This window comes from Delphinus delphis, chromosome 4 (genome assembly GCF_949987515.2).
Source record: "Delphinus delphis chromosome 4, mDelDel1.2, whole genome shotgun sequence".
Taxonomy (NCBI): Eukaryota; Metazoa; Chordata; class Mammalia; order Artiodactyla; family Delphinidae; genus Delphinus; species Delphinus delphis.
In genome coordinates this window covers 58,496,274-58,516,472 of record NC_082686.1, presented here as the reverse complement: position 1 = coordinate 58,516,472, position 20,199 = coordinate 58,496,274, and the positions used below count along the sequence as shown (strand labels likewise).

General features: G+C 41.3%; 1 protein-coding gene across 1 annotated transcript; it reads left to right on the top strand.

Moving 5' to 3' along the window:
- The first annotated feature begins 5,482 nt into the window (after positions 1-5,482).
- On the top strand, positions 5,483-19,063 carry GCSAM (germinal center associated signaling and motility). The gene is made up of 6 exons (XM_060009885.1): positions 5,483-5,511; positions 8,327-8,401; positions 10,636-10,680; positions 11,955-12,001; positions 17,892-17,920; positions 18,794-19,063. Exons 1-6 carry the CDS (start codon positions 5,483-5,485, stop codon positions 19,061-19,063), a joined length of 495 nt encoding a protein of 164 aa, XP_059865868.1.
- Positions 19,064-20,199: the final 1,136 nt, after the last annotated feature.

Genomic DNA, 20,199 nt, shown 5'->3' with positions numbered 1-20,199 from the left:
TAGAAAAATCATTAACAGAGATATCTGTTCTTTGTGACTAGCAGCAACCTTCTACTGAGATGTGTGCTTGACTGCATGTACCCCTTCTCCAAAAATCACATATGTACTGACCTCCCTCCTTACATCTCCAGAGCAGCTCCTCAGAGCTATCCCCAGGCTATAGTCCTCAATAAATCTCCAAATAAAACTAAACTCACAGCTCTCATGTTGTGGTTTTTTTTTTTTGTTGTTGTTGTTTTTTAGTTGACAAAAGCCACACAAGAACTGGGAAGCCATGACACACTCAAGACATGTAAATATGTTTCAGCCTTTCTGGACACATTGCAGTGATACAGACCTAAGTTCAAAGTCAAGGCCATCTTTCTACAAGTACTCATTGAATAGGAAAATGAATAAACTGCATGGCCTGTTTGCACTTATATCCTAGATTACTACTGGGGTGTCTTGAGCAAGTCCCTTGACTTCTGTAAGCCTAGTGTCCTCATCCATAATACAGAGGAAATGGTATTTATCCCATAGAATTCTTGCATGAACTAATAAGAAATTATACCTAAAACATTTAACGCAGTACGTAGATTATAGAAAGCTCTCAAAAAATGATTATTCTGATTATACTATCCTATGATCTTAGAGATATAGCAAAACAGGCTTTGCATTAGTAATTAACTCTCTTACAGTAATGCCTAAGGATAGGAAAGTTAATTTAAAGATTCCAACTGAACCTTCCTCTGATTTCACAGTCATCTGCTTACAAACATTCAGGCTTTTATTTAGAATTTAATTCATATAATTTCTCATATGTATTAGGCACTGGAGTAAGCACCAAGAAGGACAGAGAACATATGATTCAAAGATTTGTTATTTTGGCTTCTTTGTGTGGGTGTGTATATTTCTGGACTTTCATTGGTGGAGCAGAGGTAGATTATTTAGTCCAGAGTTGTTTTCACAGCAATAAATGTGCATATTATACGTGTCCTGCTCCTTCCTGCTACCTTACACAATCATAAGAAATTTTCATGATCAGTAGCTAACGCTTCCACAGCTCAGCTTCTCCATCTAATGGCCTGAGTAAAACTCAAAGTTGAAAGTTAGGGAGCCATCCCCAGCCTTTTCTTAAATTATAATGGAAGGTTGATTTCCAACACTCACCCCTATGGTGTTGACTCTCTGAACGCAAAGAAGGCTTTGCTCAACACTGGAACTAATTAAGCCACCCTTGGGGCAGCGTCCAGGCTGTTTGCTCAAGCTGCCCTACCCAACGTCTAGGATAACTTAATTTATACTGGTGAGGAGTCAACAATTGCCCTACTCACTGGCTAACTCCCTTGTCCATTTTTTCTTTCCTCCATGATGCTGAAAAACTCTGGTTCCCTGCTTCTGACCTCTAGGTGGTACAACACGTAGAGAGGCCACTGAGGAGAGGGACTTTAAAGTAAATTTTTAATTTTTTCCTGAAAGTAATAGGGAAGAGAAAGGTTATTATAACAGTGTGTCAAGACACCTTCATACTCTCTCTCTCACACACACACACACACACACACACACACCACTTTCTTCACACACAAAATGGCAGACCATTGGCTGTTATCTCAGATTCCCTATATATGGTGTAGGGGAACAAAACTTGCCACCCTAGACTATCCCTTTAGCTTGAGAATTATTTGGATTGGAGATTTTTTTAAAAAAGCAAAAGGCTCAAGAACGCTTTCTTTTTACCCACCTCCTCCTTAACTGCCTAAAAGAATTTAGACAAAGAGCCTGGTCCAGGAAGAGCACTACCACCAGAGATACCTACAAAGAATTTGGGCTACGTGTGGTATGGGGAGCTCAGCAGAGCCTGGAAACCAAATTCCTGTCTGTGTCCCGTTGTCTCTGCATGGCCCAGCAAACATTTGTTATCCAACATTTACATCTCCATCTCCATGTGAATTGCCTTCCTCCCCTTTGAAGTCTCAGGTCCCTACCCCCTTCTTCTGCTCTCAGAAGGCATATTAGCCTCAACTGCCTAACTTGTCCTTGGGCCTCATATTCTTATGGAACCCCCGTAAGTATATAATTAAATTTGGTTTTTTTCCTGTTAATCTGTCTCCTGTGGATCTAATTCTCAGACGAGCCAGAAGAACCTAGAAGGGTAGAGGAAGTTTAGTTTAGTTTAGTTTTTTTTCTCCCCACAACAGAATAGAAAGCTTTAGATAACTTGGAAGAAATTCCTTAAAATTTATTGTAATTATTCAACTTGGGAAAGGAAGTGGTTTTGACACAGGAGAATGGGAGAAACAGATTAGGGCAGCCCCAGATTTCTTAGATCTGTATGCAGTAGACATCCCTAATTTTTATATATGCTTTGTTAAGAATTTTCTTTCTTCACTGTTCAACTAACTTACTGAGGAGAAGGTTTCCTGAATTTCAGATATTCCCAAGATAAGAAAATTTGCTATCTTAATATCTTTCCTAGGATAAATTACCCAAGGGATTAATGAAAAATTGAATGGAGGTTCTGTTGGAGAAATATAATTAAAAACGCACAATCTCCTGCTGCCCCAGAAAATCTCTCCACAAAAGTAGAAGGAAGAGAAAGTTTTATTATTGAATAAGCATTAAACCAGAATGTAATGAGAATCATAGGCAATCCGCTAAGGAGATTACAGAAACAAAGAAATCTTGCCCTTTTCTGTAGCCAAACAGATACAATCCATTGTATACACTTTTTCAAGATAAACAATGTCTAGTCCTCAAATAAGAGGACTTGACTACATTATTTGTCACACATTATTCACCCTAAATGCATTTGGTAATATGTTTGCTGATTGTCCTTGAAAGAGAAATTTTCCTCTTATCCTTTTGCCTGTAGGTAGGTTTGAAATTTGGAGCCAGGGGTCAGCTGAAGTTTGGCTCCTATTCTCCCAGGAAAACTGGGACATAAGGGCCTTATCTTCCGTGTGATTGCATTTCAAAAAGATGGGTCCCAGGTCCCGGGGGAAATGTTCCTGGATTGTTTATTCAATTTTTAAAAGATTTACATGTATTTGAAAGATGGAGAGAAAGATCTTACAAGTTTTCTAAAATAAATGCTCTAAAAAAAGAGGGGAAAAAGTCTCTGCCCTTATTTTCAACAGAGAGAATTAGGCTCTTATCTTTCATTTGTATTTTCCCTTGCAGGACTAAAATGTTATCAATCATAATATATTTTACTTCATGCATTGAGCCCTCCTAGACTGGCATAACACTCCTTTCCCTCTCACAAGCCCTACTCACTCCAGAATACTTTGTCCTCCTAGGCAAGTGTTGTCCACCTCTGAGCCCATTTGTCATAAATTGCTCCTGGAAACCCCCCACATAGACAGCCTGATGTATGGAGAGCAGCAACGGGGGCACGAGTGATGTGTGATGGGTCTGGTGTTGCACAACTAGTACCCCAGCTTCTCTAACATGGTTTCTTCTAAGCTGCTTCCCCATGCTGCCCTGCCTGTTGCAGGTATGACCTCTCCATTACTCTAGGACAAGCAGTAAGGTCCTTTGCACTTTGTTTCATTTCATTTCAAGGAGCTCCATGAGGGCAGGCCTGTGTCTGCTTCATTCACCACTAAACCCACAGTGCCCAGCATACAGTAGGTGCTCAGCATATACTTGTTGAAGGAATGAAGGAACAAATGAGTGGCCAAACTTGAACCAACCATCAACTATAAGAATAATTTTAAAATTCTGTAATTCCTGTCCCCAAGTTAATTTCTTTCATATTTAACCTTTCTTTCTATTGAGATAATTTACACATGGTAGAATGCATGCTTTTTGATATACAGCTCTATGAATTATGAGAAATGCGTACAGTCATGTATGTCACCACCACCACAAGATACAGAACAATAACAAAAAAATTCCCTCCTGATCCTTGAAGATCAAACCTTCCCCTACCCCTTCTCTGGCCACCACTGATGTGTTTTCTGTCCCTACAGTTTTGCCTCATCCTGAATGTCACAAAAGGTAGATATTAAATCTGGATTCTTCCACTCAGCATAATGCATTTGAGAATCATCTATGTTGTTGTATATATTAGTAGTCCATTCCTTTTTATTACTGGGCAGAATCCCATCATGTGGATGTGACATAGTTTGTTTAGCCATTCACTACTTGAGATTATCTGGGTTATTTCCAGGGATTTTTTTCTGTTTTGTTTCAGGGGCTTTTTGGCAATGATGAGTAAAGCAGCTATAAACATACACATGCAGGTTCTTAGAGATCTTAATTTTTTATTTCTCTTGGGTAAATGCCTAAGAGTGGGGTTGCTAGGTTGTGTGGTAAGGCTATGTTTAACTTTATAAGAAACTGCCATACTCTTTTCCAAAGAGGCTAAACCATATTGCATTCCCATCAGCGGTATGTGAGACTTCTAGATGCTCCACTTCCCTTGTCAGCACTTGGTATTATCAGTTTTTGTTTTTATTTTTTTTATTTTTATTTATTTATTTTTTTTTAAGAAGATGTTAGGGGTAGGAGTTTATTAATTAGTTTATTTAGTTTTGCTGTGTTGGGTCTTCGTTTCTGTGCAAGGGCTTTCTCCAGTTGTGGCAAGCGGGGGCCACTCTTCATCGCGGTGCGTGGGCCTCTCACTATCGCGGCCTCTCTTGTTGTGGAGCACAGGCTCCAGATGCACAGACTCAGTAGTTGTGGCTCATGGGCCCAGCCGCTCCGCGACATGTGGGATCCTCCCAGAACAGGGCTCGAACCCGTGTCCCCTTGCATTAGCAGGCAGATTCTCAACCACTGCACCACCAGGGAAGCCCATCAGTTTTTGTTTTTGTTTTCAATGTTATCCATTTTAATAGATGTGCAAAAGTATTGCATTGTAGTTTTGATTTATATTATTACACCCCTAATGACTATGGTGTTGAGCACCTTTTCATGAATTTGTTTGCCATCTGCATATTTTCTTTGATGAAATGTCTGTTCAAATATTTTGCCTATTTTGTTATTTGATGTTTGTTCTATTCTTAGTAAGTTTTGAGAGTTCTTTACACACTTTGGATAAACATTTTTTACCAGATGTATGTTTTGCTAATATTTTCTACTGGTCTATGGCTTGATTTTTAAGCTTTTTTGTTTTAAAACAAAGTTCCCCCCGTCTGATGTTTCTAGGACTACAAAGTGCTTTAATAAGTTCAGGCATCTGAGGTGAAAAACCTCCATGGCCTGTTTACAATTGCAGATGGGGCTTCCCCATTTGTTCAAAACTCTCATTGACTAATGACTTCTGGTTAAGGGCAATAACCCAGTTGGTTCAGCCTCTGACATTTTAGGAAGTTGTGCATGTGTGCACTTCTGAATCTCCTCCCCCCGGGCTCCTCCTCTCCTCTGCAAAGGGATACTCTCCTCTCAGCTCTCTCTGCCCTGGTGGCTGAGCAACGCAGCCCTGTCTCTAAGTCAGGAGCAGCGCTTGTCAGAACACAGGGCAAGCCGAGGGGAAGGCACCAAGAGGACTGAGAGGATGGGGAACTTTCTGCTGAGGGAAAACAGGTGAGCCCAGACTCCCTAATGGGGAGCAGAGGAGATGGGTCTGGGCAATGTAGCCAGAAAGAGAAAAAGAGGTCTACTCTTGGGGAGAAAGCAATTGGGTGAGGGACTGACAAGAATGAAGTGCCTACTATGTGCCAGAGAACACATTCAATTCCTTATAGGTTGGCCTTCTCCCCAGAATCACGGTGAGCAGCTGGTGGAGGACAGCTGAAAGGCAAGACTTTATCAAGGAAGTTCTGTGCCATAGACTACCCCCTAAGAAATGGAACAACTTTCTGGGGGCCCGGAGGGTATGCTCTTCTGAGGGTAAAGACACCACCACCCTTTTAGTCACTATTAAAGTTCGAAATAAACAGCAAGCTTCCTGATAGCATAAGACCTTACCTGGTGCACATTCCCTGCAACAGGTAAGCAGAGGTCATTGAAATTGGTAGAGAACATGGCTTAACTTTTCTGGGCCTCAGTTTCCTCATGATAACTGGAAATAATAACACAATACCTATGCTGGAGTGTCCTAGTGTGTGTGATGTTAGCATAGTACCTGATACAGAGTAGGGTTCAATAATTAGAAGATATTCTTTTTTTGGACCATCATCTTCATTAATGTCAAAGCAGCCATTGTAAAAATTAGTACCACCCAAAACAAGGGAATCCTTATGGTACAAAGTGAGGTGGTTTGGAGAAAATGAGCTAGCTGGGGAGTTGGGGGGTGGTCTTTACAGGATTGTGTTTGGTGTCCCAGAGCTCAGTTCATGCCATTGAGAGCTAGAATATAGAATCTAAAAAGCCACCTGCCAAAAGGAGGCTTGGTGAACCCGGGGAATGTCTCCCGGCCCTCCCTGAGGGTCAGTGTTGTCTGGGAATTCTCCTCCTCAGATCCTCACAGCCTTCATTCTGAAACTCTAGCATTCTTCTATCAGATTATAAGTCCCTATTTTTTATGTCTAGATGTGAGGTCCTCAAAAGTAGAGACTGTTTCTTATTCATCTTTGAATTCTGTTTCCTAACATTGTTTCTGGCATATAGAAGGCACTCAATAAACACCAAATGAATGACTGGAAACCTAAATAAATACTGTCTTGAAAAGAAAAATAAAACAAAATACAGGTATGATGTGACTGAGAAAGTTATGATTGATGTTACATTTGTAATTTTGTATTTTAGAGCTTTAGTGAGGCAGTGAAGGATTGTGACATTAATACATGTTAGTTGTAAAAGAAATTGGAGAATAAATAAAGTATAAATAAGAAAATAAACTGGGAAGTCACAGTTATAACTACTTGTAACATTAGAAGCATTATTTTTATTTTACTGTCTATATCAGAGATGTGTATTTTTTCATCTGTGAAGAGCTAATATGCCTTTTGCGCACTTTTGTTTTGGATTTCGGTCTACTTTGTTTTATTTATTGTAAAAGCTATTTTTACTTTGAAGAAGTTAGCCCTTTCTCATAAATATTACCAAAAATATTTTTGTCCAATCTGAGTGTCTTGTACCATACAGAATTTTTATGTTTTTCTTATATATTTAAACATAATTGAATTAAATCTAGAAAGCTTTTTGGTTTCTCCTTCATTTATCATTTATGCTTAAAATTATTTCCCCATCCCAAAATAAGACAAATCCACAGTATAATTTTCATAGTTTTATTGCTTTACATTTAGCATCATACATTCATTATATGGTGTCAGATAGAAATACATATTTTTCTACATAATTACTCAGTTGGCCCAGCATCTTCATTTCTATGCTGACTTAAAATGTCTTCCTTACTATACTCAGAAGTCTTATATTTGCTTGGATCTTATTTTCAACTTCACCTTCACCACCTGGTTATCATCCAGTCAGCACACTCCACCATGTCTCTCCAGACCAAATTTGTTACAAAAAGCAGGGAAATTCCCACCATGAGGCAGAACGGCACCGACTCCCTTCATGAGAGGAGCTCAGAGTTTCAGAGGATGAATCTGCCAGAAGCAAACTCAGCTTCTCCCACTTATTCCCACTTGTCCTCAGACAAGTTGCATAAATTTTTTAACCTCAATTTCTTCATGGGTAAGACATAGAACCATAATACCTACCTCATGGATTTATTCTGGGATTAAGTGAAATGTAACATAGAAAATGTATATGTTATTTACATTTAGGAAGTAGTATGTATAGTAAGTAATATATATATAATAGTAAGTAGCATTTATAGTGTGTGTGCATATATATATGTGTATATATATATATATAGTAAGCACATAGTAAATTGTGTTTAATTTTTAGTTTCTTTTTCTCTATACCCTAAACTCCCCACAAATAAAAAGATAGTTATACAGAAACCCAAACAATGAGCTAATTTATTTTCTTTATTTAATTCTTTCCTTCCCTTTTATCCCATGTTCTCTGCCTTGGTGCTTTCTGTGAAAATTGCAATTTACATGAGACAAGGCCAGTGCCCTTCTCGGTTCCTGTGGACAGTCCCTGAAACTGCATAGAGCGGATAAGCCTCTCTGTACACTGATATTCTTGCAGTTGTCATGAGGCTGTCTGGACATTTGGGAACAAATGATTGGGGCCTGGTGGTGTACGGCAGTTGCTGGAGAACGTTGCGAGGGCTGTTCTATGGCAATGGAGGGGAGGTCAAATCAAGGACAGACTGAGGTATATGCTTTAGAAGGGCGTATTAACAGATGGGAGGGCAACAAGAGGAAGCCGAGGCAGTTCTGGGGTTACACACAAATAGCAGAAATGAAGAAAGCTGGAAAAAGTATCAAGCAAGGTGGGAAGCCTGGAAAGGAAAGACTTAGCTCATTCTTGATATGTTGAGGTTTGGGTGGCAGCAGATCTCTCATGAGACACCCTGGAATCTGAGAAATCAAAGCCCCAAACAGAGAACATCCAGGTAAGAGCAAATCCAACAAAATTTCTCCCAGGCTTTGCCTGTGAGGAATGAAGTCTGTCAGGTCCTGGACTTCACATACGCCCCAACAGAGGACCCTGCTTAGACGCAGCAGCAGTTGTAATGATAGTAAACGTGCAGACAAGACAGAAACACTCTGAAACCTTGGACAGAAGATGTGTCATTTTGCTAGGAATCTAGTGTAACTCCTGGCAGCTGGAAAGAAGACCCTTATTTCCTGTTGTCTCTTTGTCTGTCGATTTCATGTACCTTTCTGCTCCAGCTCCATCCTGGCCATTTCACTTTAAGCTCTGAGTTTCTATTTCTGAGGTAACCACATCCTCCACACGGCTACAATTGTTGAAAGGGCTGTGCAGAGAGACACTTGTGATTACCCCGATGCTCTTAAACAAAGTCTTCCTCATCAATCCTTTCTGACCAGGCCTTTTGAGTGTCAGGGAATCGCTAAAATATGGAACGAGCGTCCCTGAATCCAAGAATCCCGAAGCGTGGCAAAGTCAGTTGTTCCGTGGCTTGAAGAGTTATCTACATTTCCCTATGGTTTCAGGAGAAGTTTTTGAAAGAGTATCAGTTAAAAAGTAGCTACACAGCCAAAGGCTACACAGGCATCCCCCCAACAGGGTGCTTTTCTTTGGTGCAAATTAAGGATCAAATATTTGGTGTGTAGGTTAAAGTATACAGTCCAAAGGATGAAACAGACTGGAAGGGCCATGGGCATTAGAAGAAGGGAGAGCGCTGGGCAGACTGGAGCCAGGGAAGCTTTGTGTAAGAGACAGGAACCTGGAATTGCTGGCACGTAGCCTGAACCTACCCCAGACCAAAACTCCAAACTGAAATGCAAGAATATATTGCAGAAAAGTTGACTGGGGGAATTAGTTTGAAAATAGCTTTTGCGCATATTTAACTTTACGTGACCCTTACAACTCCATGAAATAAGCGGTATAAGTATCCTCATTTTATACATAAAGAAACTGTGGCTCAGGGAGTCCAGAGATATTGATCCAGTAATGCAAAATTAATCATCTCCTTTCATCTCACTCCCATATCTCCTCAGCGAACCTGATTTCTTAGCGTGAGTATGATTTAGTGGTTTCCTTCCAGTGTTTCTTTAATGGCAGAAATAGGAGATATGAGCAAATGGGCTAAAGAACCCTGAACGAAGCCTGAAAAGGAGGAAGAACTACAGCCATACCTCTCAGCCCCAAAGGCTCTAATGGTACACAGACCCCAGAAGCTGGCAGAAGACTCAGCACGCTGGTGCCCACAGCCAAGCTCAAGTGCAGCAGCTTCTCTTCCACTGCCCTTTCCAAGAGAACTCCATGAAAAATCTCACTGGGGGAGATATTTTTGTGTTTTCCAAACATTTTTGCATAGTGTTACTGGTACATGCAGTACTTTATAAAGGCCTTTCCCAGTCAACCGTGTAGGTAGTTAACCATCTCTCAGTTCAGAAAGGTGCCCAGACTTAGCCTCAATGTCTGACTGCAGAGAGACCCTGAGCCTTTCTGCCATTAAAGAGATAACAAGTCCTGTTTATATAGCTATACCTTGAGGTCAATAAGGCAGATCTGATGATCTGAGCCAATTAGAGTTGCTCTGTTCTTAGCCACTCCTTCATTTATCAAATACTTATTGAAAATATATTTACTATGTGCCAGACACTGTGGCATATGCTGGTAATCTATACCATGATGAACAGACAAATATGGTCCCCAATCTTGTGAAACTCACCTTCTAGTGTAGGATATAGACAAGTGAGCAGAAAATTATAATAGAGTGTGAATAAGAGAAATTCAGAGTGCAGCGGGATCCTGTGTAAATATTGCCTAATCGGTGCCTAGAAGAAATTTCTCAAATGTCCACACACTTTTACTTTGATCTCCTGGAGATAACTCTGTGTGTCCTTCATCACAAGAGGCCACATAAATCGCTGGAATTGGAGATAAGCAAGCCTATTTTTCTTTGCTGGGAACACAGCAGAAAGTTGCTTCTCTGATTAGGAGTTGATAATGTCATATTTCCAAAGGTCCAGTTAATGTCCTGGGAGGACGAAGCCATTCTAGTATGACAGATGTGTCCAAGTCACCTAGAATGAATATTCTCTTGGGGGAGAAAAAAAAAAAGGGTTTTTACAGAAATGACAAAGGGAAGAGAGTCACCCTAACAAAGTTGCAGAAACTAAACTTGTGATTTGTGTCATCTCTTGGGTATTTTAGATGCTGGGACTGCCACATCGCTGACGGGTGTTTCTGCCTTCCGTGGTGAGTGGAGAACTGTTTTCAGGGGTTATTTCCCTATAAGTGTAGTTTCAATGTGGTATTTGCTGTAAGTTACCTGTGAATTACCCACTGTCTGTGGCCACAGTGGAAGCTGGGCACTAGCCCAGGCACCATCATCTGAGAGTCAGTCAGGGAAGTGATGCTTCGAGTTTGGTGAGAAACAGGAACAATAGTCTCATGGGTGGTTACACACTCTTCAAACGGGAAAGCCTCAGAAGCAAGGATGAAACTGGCCATCAATGTAGAGAAAGGCCCCTTAATCACACTGCAAATCCCAGCGTCTACCTGGGACAGAAGCATGCATTTCCGTCCCTTGCACAGAGAACGTATAGCCAGGGTGACCATATAATTCATTGTCCAAACTGGGAAACTTTTGCGAGTGAAAAGGAGGCTAAAAATAGTTAAGTGTCACTAAATGATTGATAACAACGTTAACTAAACTGTCTGCATAAACCAGGACATATGGTCATTCTCCTTAGAGCAGATGCTGTCCTTGTCTCCTGTGAGGATAACTGGCTGCCATTATATTTAGAATGTGTTTTTCCAAGGGTCATCAGTACAGTGCAGTCACCTCTGTGCTCACACGGGAGGTGTTTGATTGCTCGCTTGCTTGTTTGTTTGGATATCATAGATTGGGATTGAGGTTGGGATTGGATATAACAATGGCTCCTTGATATAAAAGAAATTGAAATTTTGTCAGAAAAAAAACTCTCCAAAAAGTTATGTAGAGGGGACTGCCCTGGTGGCGCAGTGGTTAAGAATCCACCTGCCAATGCAGGGGACACGGGTTCAAGCCCTGGTCCTGGAAGACTCCACATGCCGTAGAGCAACTAAGCCTGTGCACCACAACTACTGAGCCTGCGCTCTAGAGCCCGTGCTCCGCAACAAGAGAAGCCATCGCAGTGAGAAGCCCGCGCACAGCAATGAAGACCCAAAGCAGCCAATAAAAAAAAAAAAAATTATATATAACATAACCATAGTTCTCCATCTATAAATCAATTCCATACCAGCCTCAGAAAAAGGAGGAGGAAGGAGAAAAAGGGAGAGAGAGAAATGCAAAGGAGTAGATTTCTATTCGATCTTATCTTTGCTTTTTTCTTTTTCCTATCCTCTTATTTCTCCGGCTGAAGGTGGTATTATAAGAGGCTTATAACTTGAACAAATGAGTTAAGCATAAGTTCTCATAGTTGAGTGTAACTCCCTTTGAGAGTTTCTGAATATTAAAACAACCCATTTCTTTTCCTTTTCTTTTATAGGAAAAAAATGCACATTTTTAAAGTAAGACAAGACTCCCCAAAGCAAAGTAAGTCATTGCTTTCACATCATTTTTACTTTTGACAGACTTAGGTTTCCAAGCTGCCCCTTCCCTCTGCTCCCAAAGCTCCTTGGGCATATTTCTAGTATAATACTCACACATTTGCTGCAATTTGTTCAATTGTGTGTCTCTTTTTCTCCACTAAATTGGGAGCTCATTGAGACAAGAATGGGCTTATCGAACTCCATAGCCTTCTGTTATTTCCCAAGGTCTGCAGGCTGAAGGAGTTAAAAGGGAACAATAAAAGCAAAAGGTGGAGGTGTGAGGCACATGTAAGGAACTGCAATGAGGCCAGTGTGGGCACAGAGAGCACAGAGGAGGGGCAGGGCCTTGGGGTCAAGTTTAGGGTTAGGGTTTTTGTCTTGAGAGCTACAGGAGGCACTGAAAGGCTTTAAACAAGGGCCAAGTATGACCACATTTGCATTAAAGACATCACCCAGTTTGCTGTGCAGAGAACAGATTGTAGGAAGGAGTGACAAGAGCGGATGCTGGAAGACCACTTGGGAGGCTGATGCAACGGTCTCTGGTGACTGAACAGGGCTAAAGTTAAGGAAAGAAAAGCATTTGAAGGAGAGGGTGGCGAAGAGTGTCACGTGTAAGGGGGGAAGCAAAGGAAGTACAGGCCTGAGGACAGGCCACAACGTTTCTAAAGAAGAAAAACAAATGAGTTTTGCCTTTGCCTTCCTGGGTTTAAAGAGGAGAGCCTGGTTCATTCACTCTGACTCTGAAAAACGAGCCCTACTGGTGTGTAAAAATGTCATACAGCCCTCCACCCCTAGTCTTTTCACCCAGGAGAATTGTGGGCGCAGGAAACCCCAATCTGCATCACAGCGAAACAGAAATAGAAATAGACCTCTAATGGTAGAAATAAGACCTCTAATGCTGAAACTCACAGACCCTTCTAGTTTTTTTTTAAATTTTATTGAAGTTATTGACGTATAACGTTACACTAGTTTCAGGTGCACAACGTAGTGATTTGATATATATACCATATATATCAAATATATATAATATACCATCACCATACAAAATTATTATAGTACTATTCACAATATTCCCTATACTGCATATTATGTTCTCATGACTTATTTATTTTATAACTGTATGTTTGTACCTCTTAATCTCTGTCAACTATTAACTCACACCCCTGCCCCTTCCCCTCTGGTAACCACCAGTTTGTCCTCAGTATCTATGAGTCTGTTTCTATTTTGTTATGTTTGTTCGTTTGTTTTGTTTTTTAGATTCTACATATAAGTGAAATCATACTATATTTTTCTTTCTCTGTCTGACTTATTTCACTCAGCATAATCCCCTCTAGATTCATCCATGTTGCTGCAAATGGCAAGATTTCATTCTCTTTATGGCTGAGTAATATTTCATTGTATATATATATACCACATCTTCTTTATCCATTCATCTACTGAGGGACACTTAGGTTGCTTCCCTGTCTTGGCTGTTGTAAACAATGCTGCAATGAACATTGGGGTGCATATATCTTTTCAAATTCGTTCTTTTGTTTTCTTCAGATCAATACTCAGAAGCGGAATTGCTGGATCGTATGGTAGTTGTATATTTAATTTTTTGAGGAAACTCCATACTGTTTTCCATAGAGGTTGAAGCATTTTACAGTCCCACCAACAGTGCAAAAAATTCCCATTTCTCCACATCCTTGACAACAGTTGTTATTTGTTGTCTTTTTAATAATATCCAGTATAGTAGTAGAGTATTTGTACCATAGTACTACTGTAGTAATAGCATACTACAGTAGTGTAATATAGTTTGAAATCACCAAGCATGATACCTCCAGGTTTGCTTTTCTTTTCTCAAGACTGCTCAACTATTCTGCATCTTTTGAGGTTTCATACAAACTTTAGGATCATTTATTCAAGTTCTGTGAAAAACAGTATTAGTTTTTCCAATCCATGAGCACATTATATCTTTCCAATTTTTGTGCATGTCTTCAATTTCTTTCATCTATGTCTCATAGTTTTCAGAGTACAAGTCTTTTACCTCCTGGGTTAGATTTATTCTAGGTATTTTATTCTTCTTGATACAATTGTAAATAGGATTGTTTTCTTAATTTCTCTTTCTGATAGTTTGTTACTAATATATAGAAATGCAACAGATTTCTGTATGTTAATTTTGTATCCTGCAACTTTACTGAATTTATTAGTTCTAATAGTTTTTTTTTTTTTTTGCGGTACGCGGGCCTCTCCTGTTGCGGAGCACAGGCTCCGGACGCACACGCTCAGCGGCCACGGCTCATAGGCCCAGCCGCTCCACGGCATGTGGGACCATCCCGGACCGGGGCACGAACCCGTGTCCCCTGCATCGGCAGGCGGACTCTCAACCACTGCGCCACCAGGGAAGCCCTAGGGTTTTCTATATATAGTATTATATCATCTGCAAAGAGTTATAGCTTTACTTTTTCCCTTCTAATTTGCATGACCTTTATCTCTTTTTCTTGTCTGGTTGCTGGGGCTAGACTTCCAATATTATGTTGAATAAAAGTGGTAAGTGTTGGGCATACTTGTCTTGTTTCTGATCTTAAAGGAAAAGATTTCAGCTTCTCATCATCAAGCATGATGTTGCTGTGAGCTTGATGTATATGGCCTTTATGCTGAGGTATATTCCCTCTATATTCAGTTTGTTGAGAGTTTTTATCATAAATAGATGTTAAATTTTGTCAAATGCTTTGTCTGCATCTATTGAGGTGATCATATGATTTTTATCCTTCATTTTGTTAATGTGGTCTATCACATTGATTGATTTGTGGATGTTGAATTATCCTTGCATCCCTGGAATAAATTCCACTTGACCACAGTGTATGATCCTTTTGATGTATTGTTGAATTTGGTTTGTTAATATTTTGTTGAGGATTTTTGCATCTCAGTTTCACCCCAACCTTTTGTTTGTTGGGAGTTTTTTGATTACTGATTCTACTGATACTAGTAATTGGTCTGTTCATTTTTTCTATTTCTTTCTGAATCAGTCTTGGAAAATTGGATGCTTCTAGGAATTATCCATCTCTTCTAGATTGTCCAGTTTGTTGGCTTACTTGTAGTTGTCTCTTGTGATTGTTTGTGTGTGTGTGTGTCTCTCTCTCTCTGTCTCTCTCTCTGTCTCTCTCTCTGTCTCTCTCTCTCTCTTTCTCTATATATATATATATATCGTTAGTTTTAAGCTGATAGTTACTTGTTTGAATGCATCCTAAAAGCACTACATTTTTACTGCTCCCCACCTATGTTTATGTTATTGTCATTATATTTCACATTTTTATTCTGTGTATCCCTTAACTTCTTTATTGTAGTTACAGTCGATTTTACTACTTTGGTCTTTTAACCTTCATACCAGCTTCTTAAGCGGCTGTTCCACTGGCTTTAATATATATTTGCCTTTACCAGTGAGATATTTTCTTTCGTATAGTGTCTTATTTTTAGTTATAATCTTTTCTTTTCTGCTTAAAGAAGACTCTTAAACATTTCCTGTAAGGCCAGTCTAGTGGTGATAAACTCCTTTAGTTTTTGCTTGTCTGGGAAATTTTACCTCTCCTTCAATTCTGAATAATAACCTTGCTGGGTAGAGTTTTCTTGGGTTGTTAAGGTTTTTCCTTTCAGCACTTTAAATATATCATGCCACTCCCCTCTGGCCTGCAAAGTTTCTGCTAAAAAATCAGCTCATAGTCTTGTAAGAGCTCCCTTGATATGACTTGTTTTTTTCTTGCTGCCTTTTATCTCTTTATCTTTAACTTTTGCCATTTTAATTATGATATGTCTTGGTGTGGATCTCTTTGGGTTCATCTTGTTGCTTCCTGGACATGGATATCTGTTTCCTTCCCCAGATTAGGGAAGTTTTCAGCCATTATTTCTTTAAATATATTTTCTGCCTATTTCTCTCACTCTTCTCCTTCAGGGACCCCTATAATGTGAATGTTAGTTTGCTTGATGTTTTTCCCAGAGATTCCTTAAAACTATCCTCATTTTAAAAAATTCTTTTTCCCTGTTGCTGTTCTGATTGGGTGATTTCCACTCTTCTGTCTTCCGATCGCTGGTCCTTTCTTCTGTATCATCTAATCTGTTGTTGATTCCCTCTAGTGTATTTTTCATTCCAGTCATAGTATTCTTCATCTCCGATTGGTTTTCTTTCTTACATTTTCTAATTCCCTGTGGAGGTTTTCACTGTGTTCCTCCATTCTTCTCCTGAGTTTGGTCAGCATCTTTATGATCATTATTTTGAACTCTATCAGGTAAATGACTTATCTTCATTTCATTAGGGTTTGTATCTGGGGGGTGATTTTGTTCTATCATTTGGAACATTCCTCTGTCTCCTCATTTTGTTTGATTTCCTGTATTTGTTTCTATGAATTAGTCAAAACAGCTACCTCTTCCAGTCTTGCAGTCATGGCCTTGTACAGGAGTAGCCTCTGTGTAGACTGTATGTGCTGGGCAGCTTTGGTGGGATGGCTGGAGCTGGGGTAGGAGTCGGGGGTGGAGAGCCGGAGTGCACCCCCCTGGTGTTGCTTTTGGGGGATGGCTGGAGCTTCTGTGGGCCTGGAGCCTGCAGGGGCAATCTTGGCAGCCTGGCTGAAGCACCTGGACTATGTTCCCATCTGTGCTATCAAGGTGAAGGAGGAATGCAAAAAATGGTGCTCTCCATTGCCTTTGAACCTGAGGAGTATTCCAGTAGTTGCCTGCCCATTTGGCACATGCTCTAGGGGTAGTAAACGGATTTCTTCACATAGAGTCTAGGTGCCTTTAAAACCACTATTTTTATGGCTGTGTCCCCCCCGGGGGTGGAGGCAAATGTACACATGGGCCCCCCCCCTCCCTCCTGCAGGTTGCTGTATCAAGGACGGGGTTCCTGTCCATACCATCTCTCCTATCCATCTTTGTTTGGTCCTTCTGTCATTTATTGTGCAAAGCTGTTCAGTCAGCCCTCAGTTCTTCTTCAGAAAGAATTGCTCTATATGTAGGTGTAGATTTGGTGTGTCCATGGGAGGTGCTGATTGTAGGGTCTTCCTAAGCCACCATCTTGGATCCCCACAGACACTTTTCTTGCAGTGATAGTCACGGAAGTCCTAGATAGCCAGGGGAATTTACAGAGATGTGAGAATCTGGAATGTCAGTACTGAGGGAATATAAATCTTTACACAGCAAGGTGGCCTGCATCAGCACAACCACCTCCCACGTAGGGTGGTATCCTGAGGCTTCTTTGTGAATTCTCATGTTTGCTTATTCAGCTAGTGTGTTTGCCTCTTTGCTGAGTGGCCAGAGCCCGCTGGTTTTAAGTACACTGGCTTTTGAAAAATTGGTCTGCTTATGTTTGTTTCTGCCAGCAGTCTCAAAACTGGGAATGTTCAGTTTAAGAGTTTCTTTCTCTGTAAAGCTTTCCCTGAGCACCAGCTTCCACACTGTCATCATCCCCTGTCACCTACAGTAGAAACGACAGCTTTCCTCTGCATTGTGGATCTCTCTTAGGTCCTTGTCTGCCTCCTATGCTTGCCTGTGAGCCCCTTGAGGACAGGGACTGTCTAATTCTTCTTTGTCTCTCCAGTTCCTGGTACAGGGTAGACATGCAACAAATTTTAGGGAAGGAAGGACAGAGAAGGAAAGGAGTGAGGAAGGGAGGGAAGTGTGATTTCCTATCCAAAGACCCACTGAATGTGTTTCCGTCCACTCAGCGTCTCAGCACAGCTCTGGCTGTTTCTTGTCTGGATGGCCCTGTCACTCCCCAGGGAGCTGAAGATCAGGCTAGCCTGAGGAAGACTACCCCTGCTGTTCCTTGATTCTCTGGTTACTTCTCTTTCAGTGTTCCTCTCCTCCCCTCCCAGAAATCTCCCCATGACCTGAAATTCATTAAGTGTGTTTTCTTTCTCCAGATGAAGAAACATCATCTGCTCCCATCCAGGTAATGCAAACATTTCTGAGACTTTTTCTGAGATGACAGTAGAAATGCAGACACCTCAGATAGCAGGAGAAGACCTCCAACACCCCTTCTGACCTTAATATTGAATTCTTTAGACACCAGTGCTTGTGAGCCCAGGGACATATGCAGAGCCTGACGGCAGAAGCAACAGCCATCTCTGTTGCACAATTTATTGAAAGGAACTAATATTTTTTGAGTACTTGGTTTATGCCATGCAGTGGGCTGAGCGCTTCACATGCATCAGCTCATGTAACTGTCACAACAACCCTGTAAGATTTGTACTATTATTTTCCTACCCATTTTACAGGTGAGAAAACTGAGACATTAAGTGATGTTCCCTCAAAGCCGGACAGCCAACAAGATGGCAGGGGCATGATTCAAAAACAAGTCTCACTGCCAAATCCATGCTCTTTCTCCTGTACCTTGCTGTTTTGCTTTTTATCTCCTGAGATTTCACTGAATGAGTCTTTTTAATAATGCAGATATCTCTAGAATGGGTGGTTAAACACCATAACCCAAGCACTTTAAGGTGTCTTCAGATTGTTCTCTTATATAAGAATGAGAAGCCTTAGGGTCCCGAGACTTTGGGAATTACATAGTGTGGTCTGGGGTCACTCTGGGACGTGGGGCAGAGAATGCATGCCTGAGTAGGCTGAGTTCTCTGAGCAGCATGAGAACTCTGGCAGCTTGGGCTAGTGGTTGGGCTGGGGCAGCCATTTAGGAAAACCAGACACAGGAGATGGAAGGGAAGCGGCCGTGTACGACAGACTCTGCCCCAGTCTGAACCTCTGTTGAGACGAAGTATAAAGGCAATGGCGAGAGGCCAGGTCTTGATGATGGCTGTCCTTTGACCAGCAGGAGAGTGCTGACCAGGGCTCCTCGGAGGATCTGTGCTACACCCTCATCAACCACAGCGTCCTCGGGAAAAGGCCATCAGGGAACGCTGCTGAGGAGTGCTATGAGAACGTTTCCTTCAAGGCTGAGAGACCCAGAGAGTCACTGGGCGGAGACGGGACTGAGTATTCGCTTCTTCGTGTGCCTTCCGCCCCTAGGCATCCGTCCTCCCCAGAAGATGAATATAAACTTCTCATGCCCAGTAGAATCTTCTCTGACTCCCTGATATAGCCACATCCACTTACGCCCCCTTCTCAGGCTCAATCTTCTCATTTCTAATGAAGTGATTGGATCAGCACTTAATACCAGCAAATAAAAGCCAGGGTTGGGGAGCTCTGGTTGAAGCAGGCATGGGGCACAAAGCCCTTTCAGCTTATCTGCCCCTCAACACACACACAACGGCCCTTTCTATAGGGGTCACTGGAGAATGTAGTTTGCAAGCCTCAGGGCCTCCTAGATCCTTCTCAGTGTCCAACATCCAAAGATCAACCAACTATCCCAAACACCCACTCTCTGAGAAGGAAGTGACCATCTTTGGTTCTAAGTGGCTTTAAGAAATGGGCCATTCTACTCAGTGGCGGGAAGAACTCCCTCGTCCCCTGCTCCTCTGTTCAGGTTCTTCCTATAAAATGTCCACACGACTGTCCTCTGAAGTCACAGGGAAGCTTCACCCATCATAGTAAGTGCACCCAAAGGGGAGTCCTCATTCCACACATGTGTGTAGACCCAGCTCCTCACTCATAGCCTTCCGGGTGGGCACCTGTGGCGTTGCTCTTACTCCACACCTCTAAGCAGTGTCCTTCGCAGAGCGTCCTTTGACTCATTGGCTCTGGTGGTGTGGTTGGTTACATGGGTTGAATCAGTAAGTTCCAGGCCAAGTTTTTATATATTTTTAATCCATATTTTTTAACTTTGTATTTCTCCCTAGAAATCTTAGGAAAATCATAGCATCAGAGAAGGATAGGGTAGATCATTGGAGATCCTTTAATCCCATTATTTTTTCTGGCTCAAAGAGGATAACTAGCTCAATGCAACATTTCAAGTGAGTGGCAGAACTTTACCTAGAGCCTGATTTCCTGGCTTCCAATTCAGTGCTCTTCCAACATACTACATAGAAGGGCCTCTACTACAGGGTATATGTATGTGTTAAATAATATGCCACGTATAAACTATGAATAGTGTCCACACTGGAAAAATCACACGCACACACACACCCCTCTTCTCTAATGAGCATTTCTCCCTACGCCCCAATTATTTATTTTCCCTTATCTTTCTTTTAGTGTTTCTACAATTATGCCTATCCCCTAAAACAGGGGTCAGCACACTATGGCCCACAGGCCAAATGTGGCCGACTCGCTGTTTTGGTA